The 27,008-nt window shown below is 42.0% G+C and overlaps 1 protein-coding gene across 1 annotated transcript in view; it reads right to left on the bottom strand.

Moving 5' to 3' along the window:
* pde2a (phosphodiesterase 2A) overlaps positions 1-26,082 on the bottom strand; it is a 168,092-nt gene extending 142,010 nt beyond the window's left edge. The window contains exon 1 of the mRNA XM_030393820.1: positions 25,580-26,082. Within this exon, the coding sequence (XP_030249680.1) occupies positions 25,580-25,638 (59 nt within the window). The 5' untranslated portion in view covers positions 25,639-26,082. The remainder of the gene's footprint in view (positions 1-25,579) is intronic.
* Between the last annotated feature and the right edge of the window lie 926 nt (positions 26,083-27,008).

Raw genomic sequence — 27,008 nt, 5'->3', positions numbered from 1 at the left:
CACACACACACACACACACACACACACACACACACACACACACACACACACGTTGACAGGAAACAATTTGGCAGCTCACTGGGCAAACTGGTGGTTATTGGACAATATATTGTAATGGTCATCTAGCCATTACAAACACCACCCTTTCACACAGCACATCTACTGTGTAACTATTAAGAAACAATTCACAATGACCTCTGAAAACACCGGTTTCTGATTGGCTGTCAGGTGTTTGACCACCATTTTGAATCAGTGCACAACGTAAAATGATCTTCAGGTGAGCAACAGTACCTCTGCTTCAAGCTACACCTGCTAAATGGCACAGTGGATCTAATGGTGCTGCATTCTTCAATTCAGGACACCTCGGGAGGTCCAAAAAATCCCTTTAGCTCCATTCATTAATTTCCTTATTTATTGTCTGTTTTTATTTTTTATGGACTATAAATGTGTGTAGTTTGTGATGCCTGTCCCTCCATTGGCAGGAATACTCAGCTGAAACAGCGCAGGGCACAAACAGCAGTACAAGAAAAATACCATAAAAACGCTATGAAAAGATTCAGGACTACACGTCTGATCCCATGGAGGAGTTTCACATATTGATGCCCTGAGCAGTTAAGAAAAACAGTCTGTCCAAACAAGGTATTTTTAAAAGGGCACCTTACAATTCCCTATAAATGTACCCAGAGTTATATATTGGATCGAGTTTTGACCTTTGAATACAGAGCACAAATATTTATTATCCTCCTGTCTCCTTTTTCCCCAGGCTGATATCCTTAAGCCAAACTAAATTGACTATTTAATAGGTTTATCGCAAGTAGTTTGACAATATGTGACAGAAGGTGAAGAAAAATCTCATTCTCTTGTAAGATCCCAACCTGACATGTTTTAAGATAGGAAAAATAATAACCTTGGTATAAATGGTAATTGGATACATGTCTCTACTAAGACGTAAGTTGTGCGCAGAGGAACTTTCCCCCTTAGGCAGATAAATGTGAAAACAGCTTTCGAAAACAGCTGAAGGTCAAACATCGGCAAACAAATTTTTAGTGGATGGCAACTCAACAAAAAGGGAAAGGACACAAATATATCACATAAAAAAAGAAGATACGAAATCTATCAGGGTAAGATTTCAGACAGAAAATATCCGCCAGAACACAGGACACAGTATACATTTCACAGTGGAGCAGAGCCGGAATCTATCATCCCTAAACCCACATTTTCAGATGTTCTGGTTGACATTTCATTGTTGTTACTTTCTGCCTATTGAGAATTGAACAGAAATGTTATTTTGTAAACACTTCCTCTGTGCTTTGCGACATTGCACAAACAACGTTAATGAATGGATGTGATTTCTTGTTCAAATCTGAAGTGCTTGTCATCACATCCCTGTCCTCACTCTCTCCATCCTTCCCCACATCTCTTGGCAGCTTCCTATTGTCCACTGTCCATCCTTCCTTCCATTTTGGGAGAGACCAGCCAGCCCATGTACCTCTATGAATAAATTACTACTGGGACCAAATAATACAGTAACACATAACAAGATGGAGAGAGAACGATGGTGAGAGACAGAAGCTGAGGGGGGAGGATGAGAAAACAACATCAGCACTGGGAGTGGAAGTAGGTGAGGGAGGGAGGGAGAGAGGGAGGAAGCCCACTTGGTCTCAGATGTAATGTATTATGTATCAGAATGGGCAGACCAGCAGGAAAAAGCATATGACAAAGTGTATTCTCACATGTGCCCGTGTGTGTGTGTGTGTGTGTGTGTGTGTGTGTGTGTGTGTGTGTGTGCGCGCAACAAAGGCCTTCACAAATAATAAAACTGCTACTACTTTTTTTAATCGGGGAAAGTATCAATGTTTATTACAAATACTAAAACAGGTTAAAAATAACACAAGACTCCTGGTGAAAACACATACACACACTAGATTATGTGCTATGTGTCATCATGTGGAATTTCGCTATTCAAAATGACTTAAGTGGTCTCTCTCTTTCTTATAATGTCTCTGTTAGTACTATGGCACACAACTACCATCTCATTTACATTTTCAACCGATTTTTCTTTACTTATTTGGTACCAGCTTGTAATACCAGGCAGATTCTTAACTTCTGGAGTAGTTTATTTGCTGAGATCAGAAACTGACAGTTTGTCTTTTTCAGAAAAAAATCACAGCCTTGGTGCAACCTTGAGTGGTTGGAAGGTGTTGCTTTTTGAGATGATCTCTCTGGCCATCTGAATAACTGAAGTTTGCAAGAACGAGATGGGCTTATAAAAAAATGTTTGCACACATGAAATCATTTTTTGCAAAGCACTAACTTTGAAGCAACACTGTAAACTTTCTGACTCTGCAGTCAATTATCTCCAATATCCTAAACGCGAACATTTCTGTGAAAATGGGGCATGCCTTCGCAAATATCACTGATTACATTATTGAACCTGCAGTTTCAAGATTTTGCTGCCATCAAGAAGGACATAACCTCATTTTAAACCCTAATTTTGAATTACAGGAGGACAGGCAGTCAGAGCTTAGTAATGATAAGATCGGGAGCTGCCACCAGCAGTCCGGATTTACCAGATGAGGCTTCATGCCAACAGGTTTCTCGACATACATATACGAGGAAACATCTTCCCTGATGACACAGGACAAGATAACTTAGAGTCATCTGTGCTATGTAATTACAATCATCACTACTATCATACAGTTCTTCAGTCCAAGGCCCAGAAACACTCTTCCCATTAGGAGTGATATTTGCTGGTGGGTAAAATTCAATAGCTTTAAATTCATCTTACTGTACTCAAAGTGCGTAAAACTGGCTCATTAAGATAGTCTCTTAGATCAAAAGGCTCATAGCCCAGAACTAGATACTTTTTCCTCCATGGGGCTCCTGGCATGAAAAGATTGGACAGCCCTGTTTCTAAGCTCATTGCCTGAATGAACTGTAAACTGCAGTGAAACGTGTCTTCTGCAGCAGAAAACACAACAATATTTGGACGCAGGGACAAATCTCAAAGAAAATCTGGGTGAGGATCAAAGTAAATTTAAAGAAAAAATATTCCAGGTCATGGTTAAAAAACTAAGTAAAATCAGTTAAGCAATAGCTTTCATCCCCAACATTCACGGAAGTAAAGAAAAAAAAATATGGAAGTTGTGACTAAGAGAAGAGGCGTAACATGCTGTTAACTAGCACAGAGATTAACAACAAAGGAACAAGAAACGGTGAAAGGAGAGAGGGAGAAAAAAAACAAACAAAAAGGTTGAGTTCTCATGTTCTGTACTGATGTCTTTAACAATCAAACAACAGAAAAATAACAGAAATTTCGTTAAAAGGCTCCTTAAAATGTCACCTGCTCCCACTTCCGTCGCTCTTTCTACCACGCACACAAAGACAACAGCGAAACAACCATCTAGAAAAAGAAAGATGCAGAATGAGACATAGACACAGAGGGGAGGAGTGTTTACTGCAGGACAAGAGTAAACAGAAAAAAGGAGGAGACAAGGAAAGAGAAACACGTGAAAATATAGAAAGAGAGTTTTTTCTTGCAGCACAGTTTTTAGGAGAACTCGGTGCATTTCCAGTCACGTTTTTTGCGACCAAAACCTGGTATTCTAAGCCAAACAGTGATGTTTTTCTAACCCTTACCAAGTGGCTTCTGTGCCTTAACCTAACCAAGCCATAAGCACAGTGCTGTGACAGGAGAGAAATAGAAAATTGAGCCTTAACAAACATAAAGTTGCAACACAAAGAGATGTCAGGCTTTAACTTATTTGTGGTTTTGCAGAAACATACCTGGATAAAATTGATTTTCACAACTGGGTTGTTTCTTGACTCTTGATTAAACAGATACATGTTTTAAAACATCTATAAAGAACACCAACACAAACCACTACAGGGAATCATTGAAGGCTCTAAAATCTGAGACCAAATTACTTTCGAAACTGTAACAGCCACATAAGTGTCATTCTGCAGCAGAATTAGTAAGACAGTGGACGCCCACAACATGTTTGTGAAGCCCTGAATGTTTTCATTGCAATGGCAATTACAGTGATTTGTTGTCTTATTTGCTGCCTAATGGTTTTGTTTGATAAATGTGTCAACTCTGATTTTTGCAATGTTTCACAGACCAGACGCTGTGTTCGGCCAAGACATTATGTTGATGTCTTGCTCACAATGAGAGGTGCAGTCTGATTGTGTTCCCCTTGATATAACCTGCACAGAGTGGAGTTTGAAGTGGTAAATGTACAAAGTCGAGCATCTCCTCAGTACAAAATGATTTATCAACATCTGGTGCAGCTGTTGTTGTTTCCAAGCAGAGTAGGAGATTTTATCGAAGCAACTTCCTTGTTTCATACTCCCACTCCAGCCCAGAAAATCAACCCATCACATCAGTCAGATCATGAAAATGAGAAGTCAAAACAACACAAACACCATAAGCAAACATGAGGCAGAGCTGTGATTCAAGCAAGGCTGGCTCCAATCAGAAATAAATCCACCTCCTCATTACTGACTTCAAATTGTTGGTGACATCAAAGTCGCTTCCAAGACTGCCTAGTTAGGAACCAGGCGAGCGCTGTCCCGATGCAATCTCGCCAGAAAAGCAGACGAGGGACGACACACGCGACCTCTCATCCTTATCGAAAAAGGCAAGGATGAAAGAGGCAGACAGTCAAGAGGCAGAATGGATAAACAGAGTGATGAAGAAAAAAAAAAAGATTTAAGGCAAACGCTGTTTTAAGGGACATGGAAAAAGACAAAGGAGATGAAAGCAAGTGTGCCTCACTCTTAGATATCAATCTACTTCACCATGAGGAAGCTTCTCAAAGAAAGAAGACTTAAAAAAGGTGCACTGGGCCCATCAAAGACTTAAACTCTCGCTGCTCTCCCGAGAAACACACAGGTTATGGCTATCAAACATACATAAAAAATCTGTCCATATTGACTTTGATGTTGAGAAGGAGGCTGCACCTGGAGACATCAGCAAAACTGTGACACACATGTGCACCTGTGTGCTCCGTGTGGAGAAACAACAAACTAGAAGTGGAAGCACACGTCTGGAGGCATGCAGCATCCCCCTTAATAACAAAACACAACAACAAAAACACAGACTCCTTTCATATGTTTTGCAATTAGGGCCCTATGATTCCCGCGATCACGGAATTGCGGACGGAATCGCGGAATTGGCCGATTAAAACGGAATCTACTTTTTAACACGGAATATCGCGGAATTTGACATAATTTCCCTGAAATGTTGTTCTCGTGTGGAAGAGGAACTTTTGTCTGGGGAACCAAATCTGGGTGGCACAACAAGTCGCGGCCGCCCCCCTCGTCACAGACTGAGCTCTCCGGTCAAAACATTGCAAGCATGGCGAAGTGGCTGCCCACAGCTCCGTCTTCGTCGGCGAAAAAGCTGAGAAACTTGACATTTACCCCTCAGTACAGAGCCGAGCAGTTCCCGAACGACTTGTATGTGTCAGGTGAACTGTTGTTTTGCAAAGAAGCAGACCTGAGAAATCATAATTAAAGGTGTAATGCGTCAGAGTTAGCCACTGTCCGATTCATATAATTTGTATATAATACCAGAGTGACTGTTAACTGCTGCTAACAGTAGCTGCTGTTAGCTAGCTAGCCCCGTTAGCCACAGCCCTCTTAGCTGACTCTGCCTGGGCTGGGAGGCTTTTCTGGATCTGCCTGAGAGCTGACCATGTTTTTATTCAATGAAACCCATAAAAACACAAAATATACTACTGTATGAAGACATGATGAAGTCAAAATATTTTTGATGCAGTTTACTGTACTGTACGGTACAGTATTGAGGAAATATGTTTGTCCCCTCAATTAATTTAAGGTAATTTCTATTTAATTTGTGTACATTTGAGTTATTTACATTGAAAACACACTGTTTTTAGTAGTATAATAAGAGTAAATCAGGATTCCCAAAAATTAAAATGGAAAAAACGGAATTCCCAAAAATTAAAACGGAAAAAACGGAATTTGGGAAAAAATTAAACGGAATTTGGGAAAAAATAAAACGGATTTCATAGGGCCCTATGCAATGTGCTCAGGTGCAGCTCTGTGCACATGGGTGTACTTTTACCGTACAGTGCAGACATGCATAAATACACACATGTATAAAAACAGCGCATATATCCCTGCAAGACGCCCTGCTGGCTGTAAAAATTGTTAATTTTTTGCTTGACTTGTCTTAAAGAGGATTTTTTTTTTTAAAATAAGGAAACAAAGCTGAACAGGAGCTAGAAAGAGAGAGACAGAGAAGAAAAGGCGCCTCCGGGCAGTTACAAATCTGTGTGTGTGTGTGTGTGTGTGTGTGCGTGTGTGTGTGTGTGTGTGTGTGTGTGTGTGTGTGTGTGTGTGTGGTCTGAAGGCATGAAGGGACAGGTGCGACCAGTTGAGGTTATTGATGCCACAGACATTGGGGAGAGTCACACCGATAGATGTATGTATAATGGAAAAGAACCTGCCAGACAGACATATTCACACACACACACAAACACACATACAAACACACACACACACAGAAACACATAAGGCTTTTTTTTCTGTTAACAGCAGGGCTGCAAAATGAGCATAAACTCTAATTAAAAACTACACTGCAGAACAGTGTTTGCGTCCATCTGTGTGAGTATGAATGTGTGTGTGTGTGTGTGTGTGTGTGTGTGTGTGTGTGTTTACCGGTGTCTGTCTCCGTGTATTATCGTTTAGAGCTTATAAGAGTTTCGGAGACAGAAATTGTCGGTGGGGTGGCTCCTTTGCATGTAATTAGCATATCATGGCGCTGCTGCTTTAACAGCCAATCAGACTTGAGAGAACACTGTCTGAATGCTAATGAGCTCTACTCGTCCTGCCAGACTGCCTCACACCACTTCTACAAGACTTTCAAACACTCAAGTTATGTGACTTGTCTGTTTGTGTGTGTGTGTGTGTTTTTTTATTCTTTACCACACATATGCGGCCCAGGGCAGTGTGTGTTCCCGCTGAAAAACACGCATGGGTCAAGGACAACCTTTGTGAGTTTGTCTGGGAGCAGTTTATGGTCTCTCCACCACTGTGTTACATGCATGTGTACTAAAATGTGACACAATAGGTCAAAGAAACCAAGGCGCTCTCTGAGAGAAAGACTCACATTTACACCCTAAAGATTCTGACCTGCGGTTTCCAATTTTCATTCGTTCTAAGAACTATAACTTGGAACCTTTTTTAACAGAACATTCAATAGTTTGTTTATAATGAAACATTGACAATTAAATAGCAGATAAAAATAACACATTGTAAACTATTTTAATGGCCCTTCACTGAAAATGTCTAAGTGAGTCGAAAGAAATCCATTCTGAAAATAATTGACTGATTGCAGTTAATAAAACTGACAGATGGTGGGATGAAGTTAGGTCATTAGAAGCCCAGAAGCTCATTTCTGTTCTGGGCTCCCCCAAGCAAGTAAATACAGCTCTGGGAGCAATTTATGTCCGAGATTGTCATTATTGAACTCAAACAGATCTTTCAGTGAACCATTAAAATTATGTATCACCCAGGGTCGAGCGATGTCTAACGAATTAGCATAAGATGTCACGCAAATCATAGCTCACTTCTGTAGCCACTGACAGCAACCTGAGACAGACAGCATAGAAAACTGGATCCGGTCACCAGCGAAGGGAGTCAGATCAACTCTCACATCTCTATTTGGCAAGCGTCCGACAATTATCCCTGCACCCAGGTTTAAAAGGGTCTTTGTCTCCTCTCCACATTATCAGTAACTTTGTCGTGTTCAGCCTCAGAAGCTTGAAACAAAGTTAGTTGGTTGGCAATACTGAGGAAGCTAAGCTAAGTAAACAAACAAGGGCGTGCAGAATAGAAACACAGCTGCCACCAGTGAAACCGAGCATCTTGGGCTCTCCTAACTGTGGAGGTTTCATAAGAAAACAGCAGCAACAAACTCCTTTTAATTTCCTCTCCTGCACGTCGCAAACACCAACATCTCACCTTACAGCAACTCAATTTATTGTGTTCTCTGATGAAATTGTGACGTTACAACGGTACAGAGCCCAGAAGTCGATGACCGTCAGCCAACACTATTATCACAACATACCCAGGTGTTAAATGCTGTCACATGTGTAAATGGTTGGACAGGTTTTCCTCATAAAAAAGTTCTAAAATATATATTTTTTTAAATAAAGATTATAATAAAGAAAAATAACACAGGCCTATTGTTATCATCCATTTACTGTATCTTTGGCATCTGTATGCAGCCGTTTCTTAAGAAGAAGAATTTTGTGTTGAGTCCCTGCTGCTGAAGATGACTGTACATGTACTGTATGTACAGAAGTTTATACTTTTACAAATCCTCTGCTTTAAGTAAAAGCACTCTGCCTCTGCAACAGTTCAATTTAACGTGACTTGATTTATACTCCTCTGCTGTGCATTTTAAAAGCCTCTGGCACAAGCACTTAACATTTCTGCTCATCTGTACTTGGACCTTGTTGAGGAAATGACTGACCTCAAGAGCACTTTGTGACAGTGTGGTATACAGAGCTGGTTTAGAGTTTACATAATGTCCATCCAGTGTTTTTAATACTGACAGTTTTCTCTGAGAGGACTCCTGGACGTCTTTGGTCTCTCATTCCTGTGCAGACTGTAAGATCCCTGCTCAGTGGATCTGTCTGCAGCTCATCAACTCAGCTCAAACATACCTACAGTACATGCTGTTTCCCACCTAAAAATATTCTCTAAATGTTCGTACTCCACTTCTGTTTAATAGAAACAGAACACAACACGTTTCTATCTGATCATTTCCATCATGTTTACCTGTTTATATGTTCTGTTTGTTCAGGTTTATGTTTAAAGGGTTGCATTTTGTTAGCACTTTGAAAAAGAGTCTTCCTCTTGCAGTCACTTTACATGTGGTGTTCCTCAGGGATCAATACTGGGCCCAATATCCTTTTATACCTGCATGCTCCCTTTTGATCATAAAGTTGAATCAGTCAAGAGGTACTTTGCTACGCAGAAAACATATGGTTCTATACGTAAACTCAATAATGTCAGCACAGAACACTTAACCTGCCCTGCACCGGCCGCCACACAACACGCTTATCTTTCAATCTTGATTACGGCAATTCCGTATTTACTCATCTTGTTCAAGTAACAGCTGCCAGGCTCCCCTCAAACAGAAGCTACAATGGTTGACGGTAAAGTTTGTGACAGATTTAAAGACGCTTATAATTCAGGGATTACATCATTTCTGGTTTGGTTGTTTATATGTTAACTCTATTTGTGCCACAGGTCTCTGTGATCCTTCACCAGGGATCTTTTAGTGGCCAGGATGTTTTGTCAGGCAGTGGGTGTCCCTGCTTCTAGGAGCTTAGGTCTGCTGTGTCTGTTTCTTCTCTTAAGTCTCTCCTTAAAGCTATTTTAATGCAACAGGATTTTTAATGATCTATTTTCAATCTTTCTCATTTTGAGAACTTGATGACTGTCTTAGGTTTCAAGCTCTTTTATCCTCTAAATCTTCATTTTATTTTGTTTTGTTTGACTTCTTTTATCTCTTGGCCCATGGTTCCACCAGCTGTATTTGGAGTCTGAACCCAGTTGTAAAGCACTTGTTTTGAAAAGTGCTAACAAAAAATGCAAAACAAAAGCTAATATTACAATAATATACAGGACTGCCTTGTTATTGTATCTAACATACCAATTCTATATTACACTGTTGGCCTTGAATACTGTGCTGTTGCGTGTAGTGTTTTTGCTGTCCTGCTGTTTACCTGCCCAGGGCCACCAGATGCAAATTAGCTGCTTGTTAGTTGTGCAATTACTTCTAATTGTGCACCAGCACTGGAAAGATAAACAATGAATCAAAATATTAGTAGTAGTAGTAGTAGTAGCTGTAATAGAAATAGTAAATGTATTTACACATCCATTTGGTCCATCTGCAGTGTTTCCCCTAGAATTCTTTTCAGGCCCGGTGGTACCCACCAAAAAAACCCTAAACAGACGAGACGCGTGGGATGGTGTATTGGTGCAGTTGGATTAAGTCAGGTGGCACAGCAAGCAGTCTGCAATTATTATATTTGCATTCAAATTTTTGTTCAACCAGAGTGTATTTAAGATCACAAGGAGAGAGTGACTTATTAAGGTGCATTTATTGCATACAGTACAAATGGAACATGCTACATTGGCACTTCAACCACACAGTGTGCATCATTCTCTGCTGCACTTGATTTTTCTGGGTTTTATTGTTTACCAAAAAAAAAAAAGGGAGAGAGAAGCTCCTCAATCAGAACAAAAATATAAGCTAAACAACAAATTGTAAACTAACCATGGGGAGTTAGGTACAACCAAAGGCTGTAGTTATGGTTATTAAGCCATTAGGGATCCCAGCCAGATGTTCTGTGCTTAGCTGTATTTTTTTTTGCTGGGTCAACGTTACCAGTCGGACCGGGCCCGCGGTCACCCGTCGGACAGGGGTTGGCAGTCGGACCGGTGTCAGGAGCAGTCACGGTCCTCGAGCAGCCCCCCTCTCCACTGCAATCTGCCCCCCTTTCTTCCGTCTCACCTGCACCTGTCATTTTTTTCTGGAGTTGCCTCTGTTCACTCTCCCTTCAACTATTTTCCTTGGCTCCGGAGTCTGGCAGAAAAATTTCTTTATATTAAGTTGTCTGTCACCCGCGATATTTTTTCATTTCTTCGGCGGCGCCATAGTTGGTTTGCTAACAACTTAAACATCCCAGAATATATGCCCGCGCTCTCAGCAGCGGTACTCGCATCGTTACTAGGCAACGAAGCAGGTTGACTCGCGTTGCGCTGCACAGAGGCACTCCTAATGTAAATGATTATTGATTTATGAATGAATTGATAGGTGGCTTATTTTTGGCATATTGATTTTTTTTGTTGTACAATGGTAGGGGAAACACTGATCTCCTTTAAGAACTTTTACACTGCAAACAATTGAAGAAACATTTTCAGCAAATATTTTAAGAAAGTCATTTTTAAGCAAACACATGGTTGGGTCCCAGCATCTTAAATCAATTTGTTCCTTTTTGGTTTCATATTATCACTGTTTAACTTGAGTATCCTTGGGTTTTGGAGCAATTTGAGGAAGTCACAGTGGGCTCTGGGACATCACAGTAGCCATTTCTTCTCTGTTTTCTGACATGTGAACAAGAAACAAGTGATTGTTTAATTTAGTGAATTAATCTGTTTAATGCACTCACTTAAATAAGTATTCTGAATACTGTGCGGTATAACTGTATCCTTTGTTGAACATCAAGTGTTTCATGTCATTAAGTTACAAGTGTTACAAAAATGGCTGCATACTGATTTTTGCCAGTAATGGTTCTCCTCTCCAATGTACCTGCCACATCCAGTCCCAGCTATAAAAGCAGTAGGGGTGGCACAGTCATCCTGCTGGGTTTCTATTCGAGCTGTCGATGGCTGCAGTCACCTGGTGAACCCAGTGAAAATTAGTCTGTATTAAATGGTGCGAATGAAAATCAGCAGGTGAGGAGCAGTACATGCAACCATTAGACTGGAGGGCTGGTAACAGTATGAAGGGTTTAGGAACTCAAAAACCATTAAAACTTCGGTATACAAGGGGTTAGTCTAATTTTAATTCTTTACATTTGATCATACATCGTGCCTTTCCATAATGTATCCAGCCTCAGTCACAAACACACTCACATGTACAGATGTCTTGTACATGCGTGTATGATGAAGAAAAGACAACTATACCTGCAGATCAAAAGAGGGGCACACTACATCTAGCACTAATAGAATATAATATCCCTCTTGTAGGGTAACCTTTGACACCATTAGTTGCCAGGCAACCAGGACTACTCCTTGGATGAAACACCTGCCCATCATGATTCATCAAGCCATCTCAACAGCTTCTTCCTCTCTTTGTCACACCTGTCCCCCTCTCTATGTCTGTCTGGCGGGTGGGATTTCGAGGGTGGAGAAGCGGAGAGTCAGGACAGAGAGGTGAGGACATAAGAAAAGGTGATGGAGACAATAACACACAGATGAGGTGATAATAGGGAACATAGAGTCTGTCGGAAATAATAACAAACAAGTACAGGGCCACATAAAGACAGTGAGGACAGATAGATACACAGTCAATAGTTTATCGCCCACATGATCAGAGTAATCATAACCACGTTTCCAGTTGGCAATCGGCATAAAAATGGCTTCTGGGTGCTCCTAATGGGATTCATGTCAAAACACTGGATACAGTGTGCAGACAGGAATACAATCAGCCTTTTGTGAAAATTATAACAGCATATGAGCTGTAGCGTGTATGAGCATGTGCGCGCATGTGTGTGTGCGTGCGTGCGTGTGTGTGTCTGCTTATGCATGCGCAGTGCTTGTGTGTTTCGACAGTCTGTGTTCATATGCTGTTGAACAAGACATTTCATTTACTACAAGCATCACAAAACCCCTGAACGTCCCAAATGCGACACTTACAGCCTGTCAGTGGCTTTATCTCTGTTTGAGTCAATCAATAGAGCCGATCAATAAGAAAAAGCCCTGCAGTCAGGAAGAGGGGAAGCGGAGCATAGGAACACATTCTGCTGCTCAGCTGTAGAGACCGACTGCACAACAATGCAGAGAGTAACAGTCGCAACAACAATAATAATAATAATAACTATTGTAACAACATCTATATATCTTTGGTCAACAAGAGGAAAAATCCATAGCAGCAAAACAATGACACACACAAACACATCTGCAGCTGCTAAAACATCTGCAAAATCAGCAGGAACAACAGCTGTGGATTTTCAACAGCATCACAAGATGAATATCAGTAATATCCATCTGCTATAAGAACCATTAAAAAAGATAATAACATCGCCCACAGCAGTGAAAATAGGACAACAAAATAAGATCAGTTGAGCTCTACGGATTCATGGGACTCACTGACCACAGGACATTTTCAGTGTCTTAACCTGCACAAAATGAACACAAAAACAGAAAACAGGATGTGAGTGTAAGTAATCTCTCCTCTCTACGGTGTGAGCTTGCAAATTTTGGCGCTGTGTGAAAGGGATTTCTGTGTCTGAATTTTCAGATTCATAAATAATTCACTTCAGTCATCTTGTGTCATTTTTCTCCCCCTCTTCTTGTCAGCAGTTACTTCAAACAGTCACTTTTATTTCACATACAGCGTGCTGCTCGAGGATTTAGTCTCACTAATACTATTTTTGTAAGAGCAAAACATTTATGAGAGATTAGATGCATGGATAATCTCACATCCAGTAGGGCAGCCATTCATAAAGTTAAGTATGACTCGACCCAATTCAAAACTGGTAAATCTTTTGGGGCCACCCAAAACTTTTGATCACAACTATGATCAGCACGCAAGACTAAGAGGAAGAATTTCCCTAGTTTTTTCTCTTTGATGGTGGGCCTGGGTGAAGCATTTCTTGCCTTTACAACACGCACATGACGCTACGCAGCTTATAGCATTCGTGCATTCTGATAGGCACTGTGACTCAAGTCAGTGAGTCCGGTCTTGCCTGAGAACCAAAACAGTGTGAGGACCTCTAACCTTTTCTTTCTTTAATTGTTTATTTGAGGGCCTAAACATGCTCAGTAACTTGCTCACTAACGCTGCCTGAGACATGGTCCTGGGACTACTTTCACCCGCACCAAGACCTACAAAAGTGTCTTGTGGCAATGACCTAAAGCCAACAGCTCGGCCAATTTTGAATTTAGAGCTCATTTTTGGAGATTTCCACATGCTGTACCTTTAATTTTCTGAATGTTCTGAACACACGCTGTTGTAAGTATTATATAAAAAAATATACATAAAGGATGTCAATAATTAACCTGCAAAAATAATATTTGACTGGTTACATATCTATAGTAAATTTGCATACAGACACTGAAGAAGGAGAAACACCCTGCTGCCATGTCCGAGGATGGCTCGCAGCCAAAGATCAAGTCACTGCTCGCCGGGGCAAGAAGGTTTGCTCAGCAGTTGGTGAGGATATATGATGACAATCACTGTGGTAGATGATGAGGGATTCAAACCCATTACCTCGAGTCTGCGTACATTGTGACATCAAAAACTACTGTGACTTAATATGTGGTAAAGAACTCTGAGTAGAAGAATGACGAGCTAAAAGTCAAGACAGCTAAGACAAGCTAATGTTAGCTCTGACAAGCAACTGCTTGACAGCTCTCATGAACAATATTAAATTCACAGCTTCTGAAACAATGCAAAACTAGCATGACCCTCAATCAGAGCCTGACGTCCAGCACATGTCAGACAACCACGCTGGGTGCTGGAGCTCATTGAGTTAATTGAGGGACGGATTAAATGGAAAGCACCTCTTGTATTTAACATCATATCGTATTTTATTCCCTAATAAATTAATGGTGAATTAAGGGGTGTCAGCTTATTGAAAGCAAAATCAACCAAAATGGTCATTCAGAGCAGACAACTATGATGTTGTGTCTGTGACCCCTGCAACTTCCATCTGTCTAAAGAAGACACACATGACACAAACAAACACTTGATTAAACCCACACATACACAAACTAAAATAGATGAAGCTGTTCACAAAGAAATTGAAACAACCTTCAAACTAAAGAAGTCGATGCATTAGTGTCACAGCAGAACAACAAACCTTAAACCGGATGTCAAACCTAATTTGCTGTATGCTACCTCTCTCTGGCAGATTACGACACATTTATTCAAAGTTATTTACCCCTCAGGCTATAGGGAAGGGTACACACACACACACACACACACACACAGCGCACCTCTACCGCCTATCAATTAGGGTGTCACCACACACTCGGAGCTACTTGATACTGTTTTCTAATTAAACCAAGCTCTGTGTCCCAAACACAGCTGCCTCACCTCCCACCTTAGTGTCTTCTGGGAGTGCACACATTAACACACACACACACACACACACACACACACACACACACACACACACACACACACACACACACTGAATGCCAGTTGTAGCTTTTGACAAAAAAACCTTCAGAAATCCTCACACACTAGTTCCTGGCTGCCCATTGGATTAGTGACAGCAACACAGGCATACACACACACACACACACACACACACACAGAGGCTTTTTACTTCTATACACTGACACATACACACTCTGAGACCCACATGTCTGCACACACACAGAAACACCTGTCTGTGGCAACAGTCCATAGAGATAAAAAGGCTGACAGGAGCTGCTGGAGCTAAAGCTGGGAACCATGGGAGCTGTCAGGCCCATTTCCCCATGACACCTCCAGGCTCTCACATGCACACACATGCACACACATGCATACACACACACACTTGTGACGACATTGTATTGACTGCTGTTTGTTCCCTGGAGCTGAATTCTTACCATAACCATAAAAAACACTAGTTAATCCAAACCTTCTTCCAACACTTAACCTGCTGTGGTTTTAATTTTAGACCTGAAACATATGAACCCTTCAGATCATCCTAACTGTAACTCCAGCCTCTGTCTTTAAAAAAACGCATCCTAATAAGGTGTGCGAAACAGTCATAACAACTGACCAGCTGGCCAGGTTTTCTCTTCTTGTGCAGAACCCACAATAGAAACAGCAGAGATACCAAAAAAGATCTTACACAGTTTCTAGAAAAATTAAACGCACACCCTCCCGCCTTTTTTTTACCCAAACATGATAGACGAAACGCAGAGCATTAAAGGAGATCTTCGGTCGATTTAAACATGCAGCTTCATTGCTCAAGCTACCCTTGACTTGCCAGTACCGAAGACGCGAACAAATTTGGTCCAGCCATTACAGAGCAAAGTGAACGGAGATGTAGCATTGAACGCTAACTGCATGGGGTCAGAACTTTACACTGTGTTTTAAGCGTCTTAACATGCTCCACATCTCACACCAAAAGTTATGCAACATCAGCAGACACCTTAGCACACAGCACTGTAGCGTGTATGACTCAAAATGAATAAAAAAGTAGTTAAAATAGTGTGTTTGTGCAAGCAGCTACTTACCTGTTTGTTGACATCTGCGTGTTCCGGTAGCTAGACCAAACTAGCATATCCATCGAGTGTGCACTTAACAGGCTTAACAGGCTATTGTAAGGCTCATGGCTCATGACAGGTTGTAACATGGACATGTACATTATGAACATAAACACGAAAATGCTGGATTACGTTTCCGTCTCCGCCAGTGAGGGAGTAAGTGCAGGCTCGACGTATTGACTAGTTTGGTCTAGCTACCGGAAGACACGGATGTCAACAAACAGGTAAGTGGCTCCTTGCACAAACACACTGTTTTAACTACTTTTTTATTCAGTTTGAGTCATACACGCTACAGTGCGGTGTGCTAAGGTGTCTGCTGTTGTTGCATAACTTTTGGTGTGAGATGTGGAGCATGTTAAGACGCTTAAAACACAGTGTAAAGTTCTGACCCCATGCTGTTAGCGTTCAATGCTAAGTCTCCGTTCAAGGAGCTCTGTAATGGCTGGACCAAATTTGTTCGCGTCTTCGGTACTGGCAAGTCAAGGGTAGCTTGAGCAATGAAGCTGCATGTTTAAATCGACCGAAGTTCTCCTTTAAGGTGAAATAATAAGGAAAAGAAGAGCAATGCTATTGGCTGGAACAATAATGGGTGTGACATTATAACATTTTATGTAGAAGCAAATATACTGTTGACTAGTTATATTCTGCAGTGGTTCATGTGCGAATTAAATGTAATAAACTGTCCGAAAACTGCAGGATAGGTCTGCAGGTGAAAAAAGGGTGTGATTCATGAACAGAACCTTAGGGTTGTCGATTAATATTGTTTTCAAATCCACTACGCACTGCCACAGTTTGTAATGATCATCACTATTCTCCTGCAATGATGCAAACAAGTCCACCAGCTAAAACCCCTCTCAGGGTTTTTACCAGTAGAAAGTATTAAGACTGACGGACTGTCAGACCGACACTGACTCCGTGCCAGACCTGAGCATTTGGGAGTTTTTAAAAAAATTTAGCATGTGGTGGGGTCAAGACAGCGAGAGAACGAGAACGTGCATGTGATGATGAGTATGAAGATGGCACTGATGTTATAGCAGTGAACTTAGCAGTTAAGTGTGTTAGCTACAGCTCCTAAAGACCCAAGCCAGGTTCATGTGTCTTGCTTGTGTACTGCTGGTTAAAGTGAAGGAGTTAGCGACAACTTTGACCCAGCCTTACTTAAGGTGGACTGACCTTTAAGGTGGACCAGCTATTCTCATTTTAATGACAAGCTGCTTCTCAAACCCTGACTCCCCACTCCTGGGTGGCCGGCCCTGGCAACCTGTCTGTTGGAAACCTTATGTCTGAATGTCTCCAACCAGAACAACCTACCTTGCTGGGGGAAAAGTTCATCTTGAATCTATCTATCTGTACAACATACAGTATGCCTGCAGCTGCTTCACAGTAAAAGACTTCCAGTGGCACCTACGCTTCATGCCAACTATCAGCACTAGGTTGTACAACTATGTGTATTTGCCCTCCTAAATTATGACGTAAAGTCTACTACAGGCTAAGTGACTAATAGTTCACAGTTCATTTGCAACTAAATCAGCTACTTGATTACACCATGAGTACCTGGGGCTTAACCAAACTAGTTTGGACAGAAGGTCATAATTAAGGCAAGTGGCTAATCATGTATAAAGACAGAGTTCCAATCCTCATTAGCTTTCTGGCTGGCATGAGCCACTTGGCACCGGATCACATCATAGCAAGCTAGATTGATATTGAAAGATCAACAATTTAGGCCCTTTACTGGATTACTGTGCTGCAGAATAGCATGTTTTGTGTGGCTGTTTTACCATTAGTGAGTATAATTCTGACATTTTACACCAACCCTGGGGTTGATGCAGCTGCTTTTATTTCTAGTAACGTGTAAAAAACAATTTAGTAACAATTTATGTTAAGAAGGCTAAATTTTAACACACAGCTGATGCAAAAGGCTGCAGATCTCAAGTTTTGGTCCCATTTCTACTTGATCCTCCTTCTCATCTGGACAGATTGTGCATGATGTTGATTCAGAAGCTCGGGACTAAAAAAATCAGTCAACACAAGCGCATGAAAAAAAAAAAAAAACAATGTTAATTTTCCCTCGCTAAATTCTAAATTTGAACAGCTGGATAAACTGAAGTTTGAAACATAACACATCTGTATATACATCCTCTCCTTCACTCCACACTGGTTCCATTTATATCTCAATTAGGGGGCACAGTATTTGCTTTATTGTTCTATTTTACAGTAAATAGCTATTAGTGTAGTGCATCAATTTGGATAAAACAGGAAATCACTGGAAGATTACATGCCAAGTCAAGGAGAACCAAACTAATGAACAAATGGATTTCCACTTTGACAGTTATATTACATCTTATTACATAGATTATACTCTGTTTAACATTAATGTTAAACAGCATGTTGGCATCACTTAATTGGTGCATCCATCTCCTTCCCTCAGGCTTATACACACACACACACACACACACACACACACACACACACGCACACACACACACACAGTAGTAAGGTACAGGCCTTGCTATGGCATGCATTGAGTGGGTTGAGTTAAATCAGTTTGGTGCAGTGGTGTAGCTACAGTTTCCATATAGTGCCACTCATTTGCACTGCCTTGATTTCCATTGAATACAAAAGAGTCGTTTCCATTATCCTGTGTGTGACCTTCCATCAGAACCCCACCAAAGGAAATATGATTTTAACTGCTGCTCATGAAACCTCATTGACATGTGCATCTGCTAGAATGGGAGAAAAAGTCAAGTTTTCTTTGATTTCATCTTTGAAACTGAGATACTTATCTATTTCACCTGTCCCTTATTTGTAAGTCTATAAATGTTTGTGTTAAAAGTTAAATTAACATATTGAGGAAAGTCGTATCTGTGACAGCTCTAAAGTATGTGCATGAAATTTTACATTGGACAGCAGCAACATTGAGCAACATTGAGCACACAATGGGCTTCGTCTCTCTCTCGCTGACAGATACTGTTAGCACACCTCAACATGCTCTGAAATCTGAAGTGTGTGTTTATTTGTTGGCTGAGGTATGCATGAAAATAAGATGCATGTGTATGTGTGTGTGACTCAGGTGACCTTTTTCTCACCCATCTCAGTGGTTGTCTTTCATCTGGTTCTCTTTCATTCTCAAGTGGATGGTAAACTGAAGAGCAGTAGCAAAGGGAGCAGAGCAGGGTTGGGAAGCAGTGCTCTCACCATGTATTAGCGTTTGGGGTTATCTTTCAATGACAACCTCTTAAATCCAGGAGAGTCTCCTAGATAATTGTATGATGTTACTGTAGGATTATATTATACTGTGTGGTTGTAATTTGTTTTATCTTGGTTACAGAGAAATAGAGTTTCTTCTTCAGTTTGAAATGGCCGATTAGGGCTGTAGCAAATCAAGAAGGCTACATCTTTGCAATCAGGCACAAAACACTTCACCAGTTATGTATCTCACCAAACCCTGAATCCCAAAGTCAATTTATTAAAACTGCTTCATGTATTATCAAAGTTCTGCAAAGCATCTTCTTTATCACAAACCTGCCATTGGACCATTAATGGTGCTGTGACCATAAGCTCGGTAAGTGAATTAAAGTTGCCTAAAAACTCACTGCGAGCCATACTTGATTTCTTTTTTCTCTTACGCCACTTTTACATAAGAAATTAGCACGTATACGCAGGCTTTTTTTAAACACACTAGTGCATTGCCCGTAGGAAGCATGTATTCCTATAGAAAAGTGGGAGGTTACGTAGCTTTTTCATGGATGGCCAAATGAGGTTGTGTTTGAAGGTGGGACGTCAGGGATATAATTGGCTGTTTTTGACTACTTTTGATTATACCATTATATTTCACCTTAAAAACTATTTACCTTGCCTTGTTTGGTGTCATTATTTTCAGCACAACCACAACCTGTGTGACTGTACAGTATTTTTTTCATTTTGACATATTATATTAACACTATGGACCTAAAAGCACAAAATAACTTAAAATCAAAGTAGGAAAAAGTTAGATTTTTTACTGTGACTATTTACATTTAAATGCAGGCAATGCCTCAGGCTCCTCAGCTAAATGAAGAGCTGCACTGCCTGCTCCACATTCAGCAGTCTCCTCATTGTTTTGACTCACAACACAAAAAAACGACTACACTACACACTAAACACACTACACTAAACACTACATAACACACTAACTATACACTCCAAACACGCTATATGTCACAAATCTCTCAACTCTCAAAACTCGCCATCTCTGTCGCTGTCTGTATCACCGCCGGCATCCCTGACACAAATTTCCCTCTTCCTCAACAACCAAACTTGCTGCTTGCGGACACTTTCGTGACAAAAGCCTGTTTTTACCGTTTCTTCCTGCACCAGACACAAAGCAAACGTGACAGCAATGTTCGCGAAAAGTCCGGTTTTGGACGTGCCAGTGCGTCCGGTGCGTCGACTCAGGAGGTGGGCCGTGTGGGTGGGCTAGCAGCTAGCTACGCACGAACATCCACAGATTCCGATTCCAGTTTGTTGTCGTCGCGTATCCGGGTCTCCTAAGACCGGAACAGACTCGGTCCGGACTCGTTCAGTCTCATTAATCCACAACAGTCAGTTGAGATGCACAGAACGGAACCGAACTGCCGGCAAAATCCCGGTCCAGCTCAAGCAGGTATAAATCCGCTTCTTTCTTATGGTGCAGGGTTCTCCCCAGACGGTGGAACAGCGGCGCTGCGCCGCTCTACCGCTCGGTCAGCGCCGCTATACTCCGCGCGTGACAGTGTCGAGCGTCCGTCCGTCCGCCGTCCCCCGGTTGACGGCTAGGAGCTCCCGGCTGACGGCGATGAGCGTCTGTCCGTCCCCCGGCTGACGGAGTTGATGACCGGCTGTCCGTACGTCCGTGTCACCCCCCCCGGACTGACGTTGACGAGCGGTCGCCCCCCCCCCGGACTGACGTTGACGAGCGGTCGCGCGCGCCCCCCCCCCCGGACAGACGGTGCGCCGCTATACTGTCGTGGAGTCGGGCTCTGCAGTGATTGGCTCTGGTGCGCACGTGGCTATGGTGTGCAGTGATTGGCTCTAGTGTGCACATGGCTATGGTGTGCAGTGATTGGCTCTGGTGCTCACGTGGCTATGGTGGCTACGGTTGACAATGCTCGTGGAATTGGTAAAGCAGTATGAAGTATGAAATAATTTATTAACGGTATCATTGCAGTCCAAACAAATCCGACATCGCACACCCTTAAACTACGCAGCAGCCATGTTGTAAGTCTCAGGTCAGTCTGATCCTGATACGCAGAGATATTTGAGGAACACACACACAGACAGACAGAGATTCCTTGCTTTTATAGAGAGATGTCGCACCGCTTAGAGAAGGCAATTGACTCCTTTCCTATTGTCAGGAGACGAGTTTGCCTGTCTGTTTTTTTTGTCACTATGTGCAAAAAACAGGGAAGATTGGACAGCAACACATAATATTCCTCATCAAACTACAACCAGAAGATGTTAAATCGTGTTTTGAAACAGTCTTAATCGATAATATACGGTAATAGACTAATGGATCGGGTAATCTCCCTTTTTTCTCATCCTTGTTGAGAGTGGCAGTTATGTTAATATCTAACTTCAGTCTCTCATTCACGATGGATTTAAAAGCATTAATGAGGCAGCAGTCTTAACTTCAATGCCCCTCAGCACTGCGCCTGACATGGGGTAAAAATTTGCGTGGGTGCTGTGTTACCATCACAGCCGAATGTTGCTGGAGCCATTAAGTAGCCTTGACTACCGCACAGTCATTTTGGTGCTAGGGTGGACAGCAGTTGTACCCATTCTCATTTAAGACAAATGCTAGATATTAGCAGGTTATTTATTACGTGTAAAAAAAAGGTATTACACTCCTGACCTTTAACTTTTTATTATGGAGACAGATTTAGTTTTTTTTACACATGATGATTCAGCTTTGCCAGTCACCTCATAATACGTATGCAGAATATTAATAGAAGAGAGCAAACTGATATTCATTTAGTTCGGTATTACAAAAGTGACTGTACACTTAATTTACACTTCGCATGGAAGACAAGACTTTTTGTTAGGCAGAATCATCTGTCAAGGCTCTATTTAGATTATTTTATGTATTTTGATCTATATTAATATATTTATATTTAGATGTGAAACAGTTATTGATCTTCTTAGTAATAAACTAATTATATGATTTATTATCTATACTATTTATTCACTTCCAAACTAAACGTACGCATGTCGTACTTTTCGCTGGCTGTACATGTTAATTCTAGACATTTGGGCCCAAATGCAGATAAATCGGCCAATTGAACACTTGATTTGATGAAGCACACACATTCTGTAGATACACAAACACACATAAACACGTGCAAAAGCATGCAGCACAACTCACAATAGACTCTCTTTGCTTCCCCTTTCGTCGCTGTCTCTTTACTCTCTCTGAATATTTTAGTATTGATGAGCCCATTACTGATGATAACACAATGCAACGTCAGCATCCTTTCTCCCTCTTTCTCTCTCTCCCCCCCAACACACACACACACACACGCTCACATATCAGGAGTCGGGTTACAACTCTGCGGCTGCTGCTGCTGCTGCTGATGTGTACTTCTGGGCATTTCTATGTGTGACTGTGTGATTGTGTGTGTTATTGTGTTTGTGTGTGTGTGTGTGTGTGTGTGTGTGTGTGTGTGTGTGTGTGTGTGCAGCAGGAGGCTGGGGGATCTGACTTCCTGGCGTCTATCCAGTAAATTGCACTATTTTTCAGGCTGAAGACTGTTCACGTGCACACCCACTGGCACACGAACACAGAAACCCAAATACAGATTATATGATGGTAACAGCAGATGAACAGAGTGCATGGTATATTAGCGTCCCCTTTTGAAAAGGCTTTAAAAACCCTCACAGCAAACTAAGACTGAAGGGAGTTCCAAGCTCTGACAGAATACATATGTGATTGCTGAAAATGTTGATGTTGGTCGATATTCCTGGTGAATAAAAGGCTCTCAAAGCTTCAAACCAGGGATCCAAGACTCCAGAAAACCAGCACGATAAGGCTGTGGATGTCCAGCCTTGATCACACTGCTCAGACACAAAAGCAGGACGTATCCCACTGGGTTCAGACATGACATCTGCGCTGGTCCATTTTGTGACAGCATCACACTTTGTGACCTTAACTGATTCTGAATCTCTGAGTCAAACCAGCTCCAGCTTGAAGGAAGCAGGTTAGACCAGCGACTGAAACCAGTTGCGTGTCAGAGATCACTGACGTCCACCTGGCAGATTCATTATTCCTCCACAACTCAGGATATTTTCTTCTGAACTGGCCAACAAATGCCAACTGTAGGAGGCTTAAATCTTTTTTCTGAAAAGCACTAGTGAGGTGAATAAAAGCCATCATCCTCCAGTGATTGCCCTTATTGAATTCAAACCAATTATGAAGGATGAAAAAAAGAGAATCAGACACGTTAGGTGAGGATTTTCTGCAATTTTGAGAGAAAAAGGGGCATAAACTTGACATGAGGAAGATATCTCTAATAATATGTGCAACCAGTGTGTAATGGCATCACAATATTATTGTCCAGTGTATACATCAAGACATGTCCTGAGGGAAGCTCGCGCCATATATACTGTACAGTATGGGCAGGGTGTTGAATCAGCCACACGTTTTGATCACAATCACCTGCCTCCATCAGAAGCATATGCGTCACTTAATTTGAGAGTGGGCGTGTGTGTGTGGTTGGGTGGTTGGTTGTGTGTTTACATGGCAAACTTTAATTTCAAACAGAAGAAAGCTGGGTCAATATCAAGAGGGCTCCATTTTATTAACTAACATTTAGCTGAGCGCAGAGTCTGACCCTGACATTTCAAAGTCAATATCTATGCAGACAGGTGTCGCTGAGACAAGTCAAGATAAACTTACACGGAGTGAACAACACCACTACAAGTAATGGTCCAAATAATTACCACAGAGTTTAATGAACACCTCCCTGAGATGTCCTTGCTTGTGATAATCACTTACAGGATGCAATACTGCGCTGCTTTATTGCATTAAACTGTTATAGTGATGACATCAGATGCCCTTGAGCCACAGCACATATTTGAAGTTTCATGAACATGAAAAACAGCCACAGGGTCCAGAATGAACTTTGATGCTGAGAAACAGCCTTGTCTTAACTCCATGAAGGTGCATTTTGTAAGTTTCAAAGCAAAAAACTACATTGGAGGAGCATTTACCCCCAAGTTTATCTATGAAAAAACTTAAAATGGCCAATGGGTAACACTCTAAAGATAAGACACTCCTTATCAATGGTCAGTAAATCACACACAAATGTCTTATAAGACAGTTGTAAACCCTTAATAAGTAGAGTGAGACGGCTATTCTTTTTTTATAATATTGGGGGAAAAGACATTGCAATAGAGTTTAACAAACTTCCATAGGAACATAATTATTATAAATTACCTCAAGCGTCTCTACATATCGGCTAACCAATATATCGGTTGGTAATTGGTAACAGTAAACACAAATGTTGATATGGGCTTGGATGATAACCAAACTTTTATATCTTGATATTCTCCAGCCCAAATATCGAGGGAAGCAAACAGCTCTGGGTGATGGATGGTGACGTAAGAATGCAAATGTGTGGTGTTGTCCTGTTTCGCTAACAATTGCTCACGACAAAGATGCCGTGTGGTCTCATTCAAATCCTTTGGCTCGCAATTTTCTCCCATTTTAAACCTGAAATATTGCCAAATTGGTGGGCCGGCATTTTCTTTTTAACTTAAAAGCCAGAAGATGCCAGAACAGCTGGTGTCGTAGCCTATGTTGGTAGTCAAATTGGTAATAAATAGATCCTGGTCCAGTTTCTGTGCAGACCTCTTCTACTGTATAAAGTCAGTCTAAACCATCAAAGAGATTTGGCCACTACCCAAAAGTTGTTCTTACCGATTCAGTCAGTTTAAATTTGATCTATAAGGCACTATACATTTATGTATCAATCATTAATGAAGCTCATAGCTGCAACTTATAAATGTTATAAGGAGCCATATTATAAAGTATTACCATTTTAGGGTTATGCTGGACAGTAAACCTACCACAGAAGTATAAACGAATGTCATGGAAAGAACCGAATGAGAAAGGCATTCACAGCAGCTGTATGTGTCCCAAATGGGGATATTCGAGGAATGGAAGCCCATCACAGTGCTGTTATGACGCCCAGGAAGATACCAAAGGCACAATGAGGTCACTAAACTCTCTGTAGTGGCAGCGTGAGAACATCTCAGGGATGATTTCAGAGTGATGGAGGTGAGCTGCAGGGTTTGAACCCACCAGTTCATACTGACAGCTGCCTGCGCGGCTCACACGGGGTCCTCGCTGCCCCTGTCAGCAGGGGGGGTGAGGACACCCAGCAGCAGGGTCACACTTAAAACTACAACAGTCTGTTTTTGGCTCAGCGCTCGGCGCCATGTGTCCGCACGGCCGCTCAACACACACGCACACACACACACACACACGCAGACACACAACACGCGTAGTTATGATGAGACACACACTTACATCTCGGAGGACGGCGGCTGGCTTCGGCAGAGGAGCGCGTGTCCGCACGCTTGTCCCATCGCGCATCCTGCCTCGCGCCTCCCCGGTTAACCCAAACAGCTGCAGTCAGGAGGACCTGGAGGGGAGGGGTGCCCGCGTGCTGGGAGGAGGTGACGGAGGATAGACGATGGATGGAGAGCTAGGTGATAGACGGTTGTGTATGTGTATGTGTGTGTGTGTGTGTGTGTATATATGTGTGTGTGCTCCTCTCTCCTCTCCTCTTCTGTCCGCCTCTCTCCGGTCTGCTCTCCTCTCGAGCTCTGACAGCGCGCGGGGATTGGTCGGGACCCGGTAAGTGATACTCGAGCTGTGGGTGCGCGAGGATATAACGGCTGAGAGAGAGAGATAGAGAGAGAGAGAGAGAGAGAGAGAGAGCGCTCAGCCGGTGTTCTCACCGCCACATGGACACCAAAACAGTCAGAGACGCGTCAGGCGGAGCAGAGCCGCGCACGTTGCTCCTCCTTCCTCTCCTCGGTTCATACCGGCTCCTCCGCTAACACCACCACTACTTCACGCGTTGGGAATGAAAGTCGTCTCGTCGCGAAAAGATTTCAAATCTCACGTTTCAAGCTGCGCTCCTTCACGCAACTCCCGCCACGCGTGCACGCTCCCCTTCTCCTGCTACGTATAGTGCGCTGTCTCGGAGTTTCTTATCAGCTTTCATTATAAACCACATGTTGCACCCTACTCCAGTGTGTCTATCACGGGACAAAGGTCTCAAGGTCCAACACAGATCTTCTGCCTTATAAGGCCTGCCCAGTGTGCACAGGAAGAAGCAGCAGGGACTCACAACACACTACTGCATAGTGTAACAGGAGCCTGTGACATGTTTGTTGACATTCAAGCCCTCAAAATATCCTTCAAGTGTCAGCTGTTTTACATTCTAAGGATTTTTTTTTTGGCGCAATATGTTCACATAAGACTAAAATGAAATCAGTTTTTAAGGTAAACAAATCACCGCCTGAAGTCCACCTACACAGGTGTTTTCAATTATTTTTGTTTGATTGCACTGTGAGAGCATGCACAGACTGTGATTGATTGACATCTCTGACAGTCTCCCAACAGTTGTTGCATCTGTTCATCATCACGGTCTCTATCATTATTATTAGCTAATGAGTTCGGTGACCTCAGGAAACGTCTGCCATCTTCCAACTCCAACCCAAGCAGGGGACTAATCAGACATAACTGCAAACACCTGTGTGAATGTGGAGCAGCACGTACGATTTTGCACCTTCATATTTTCCGTCAAAAGCAATAAGTCTGTCTCTACACTGCTGCCGTTTTCTTTTAAGAGACCAAGATGGAAACATGGCTTTGACATGGGCTAGAAGAGACTGATTGGTCTGCTCCTGATTGGAAAAGAAAGCCACATTTCAAGACCAACATTACT

Source organism: Sparus aurata, chromosome 2, assembly GCF_900880675.1.
Source record: "Sparus aurata chromosome 2, fSpaAur1.1, whole genome shotgun sequence".
Classification (NCBI taxonomy): domain Eukaryota; kingdom Metazoa; phylum Chordata; class Actinopteri; order Spariformes; family Sparidae; genus Sparus; species Sparus aurata.
This window is presented reverse-complemented; position numbering and strand designations above follow the sequence as displayed.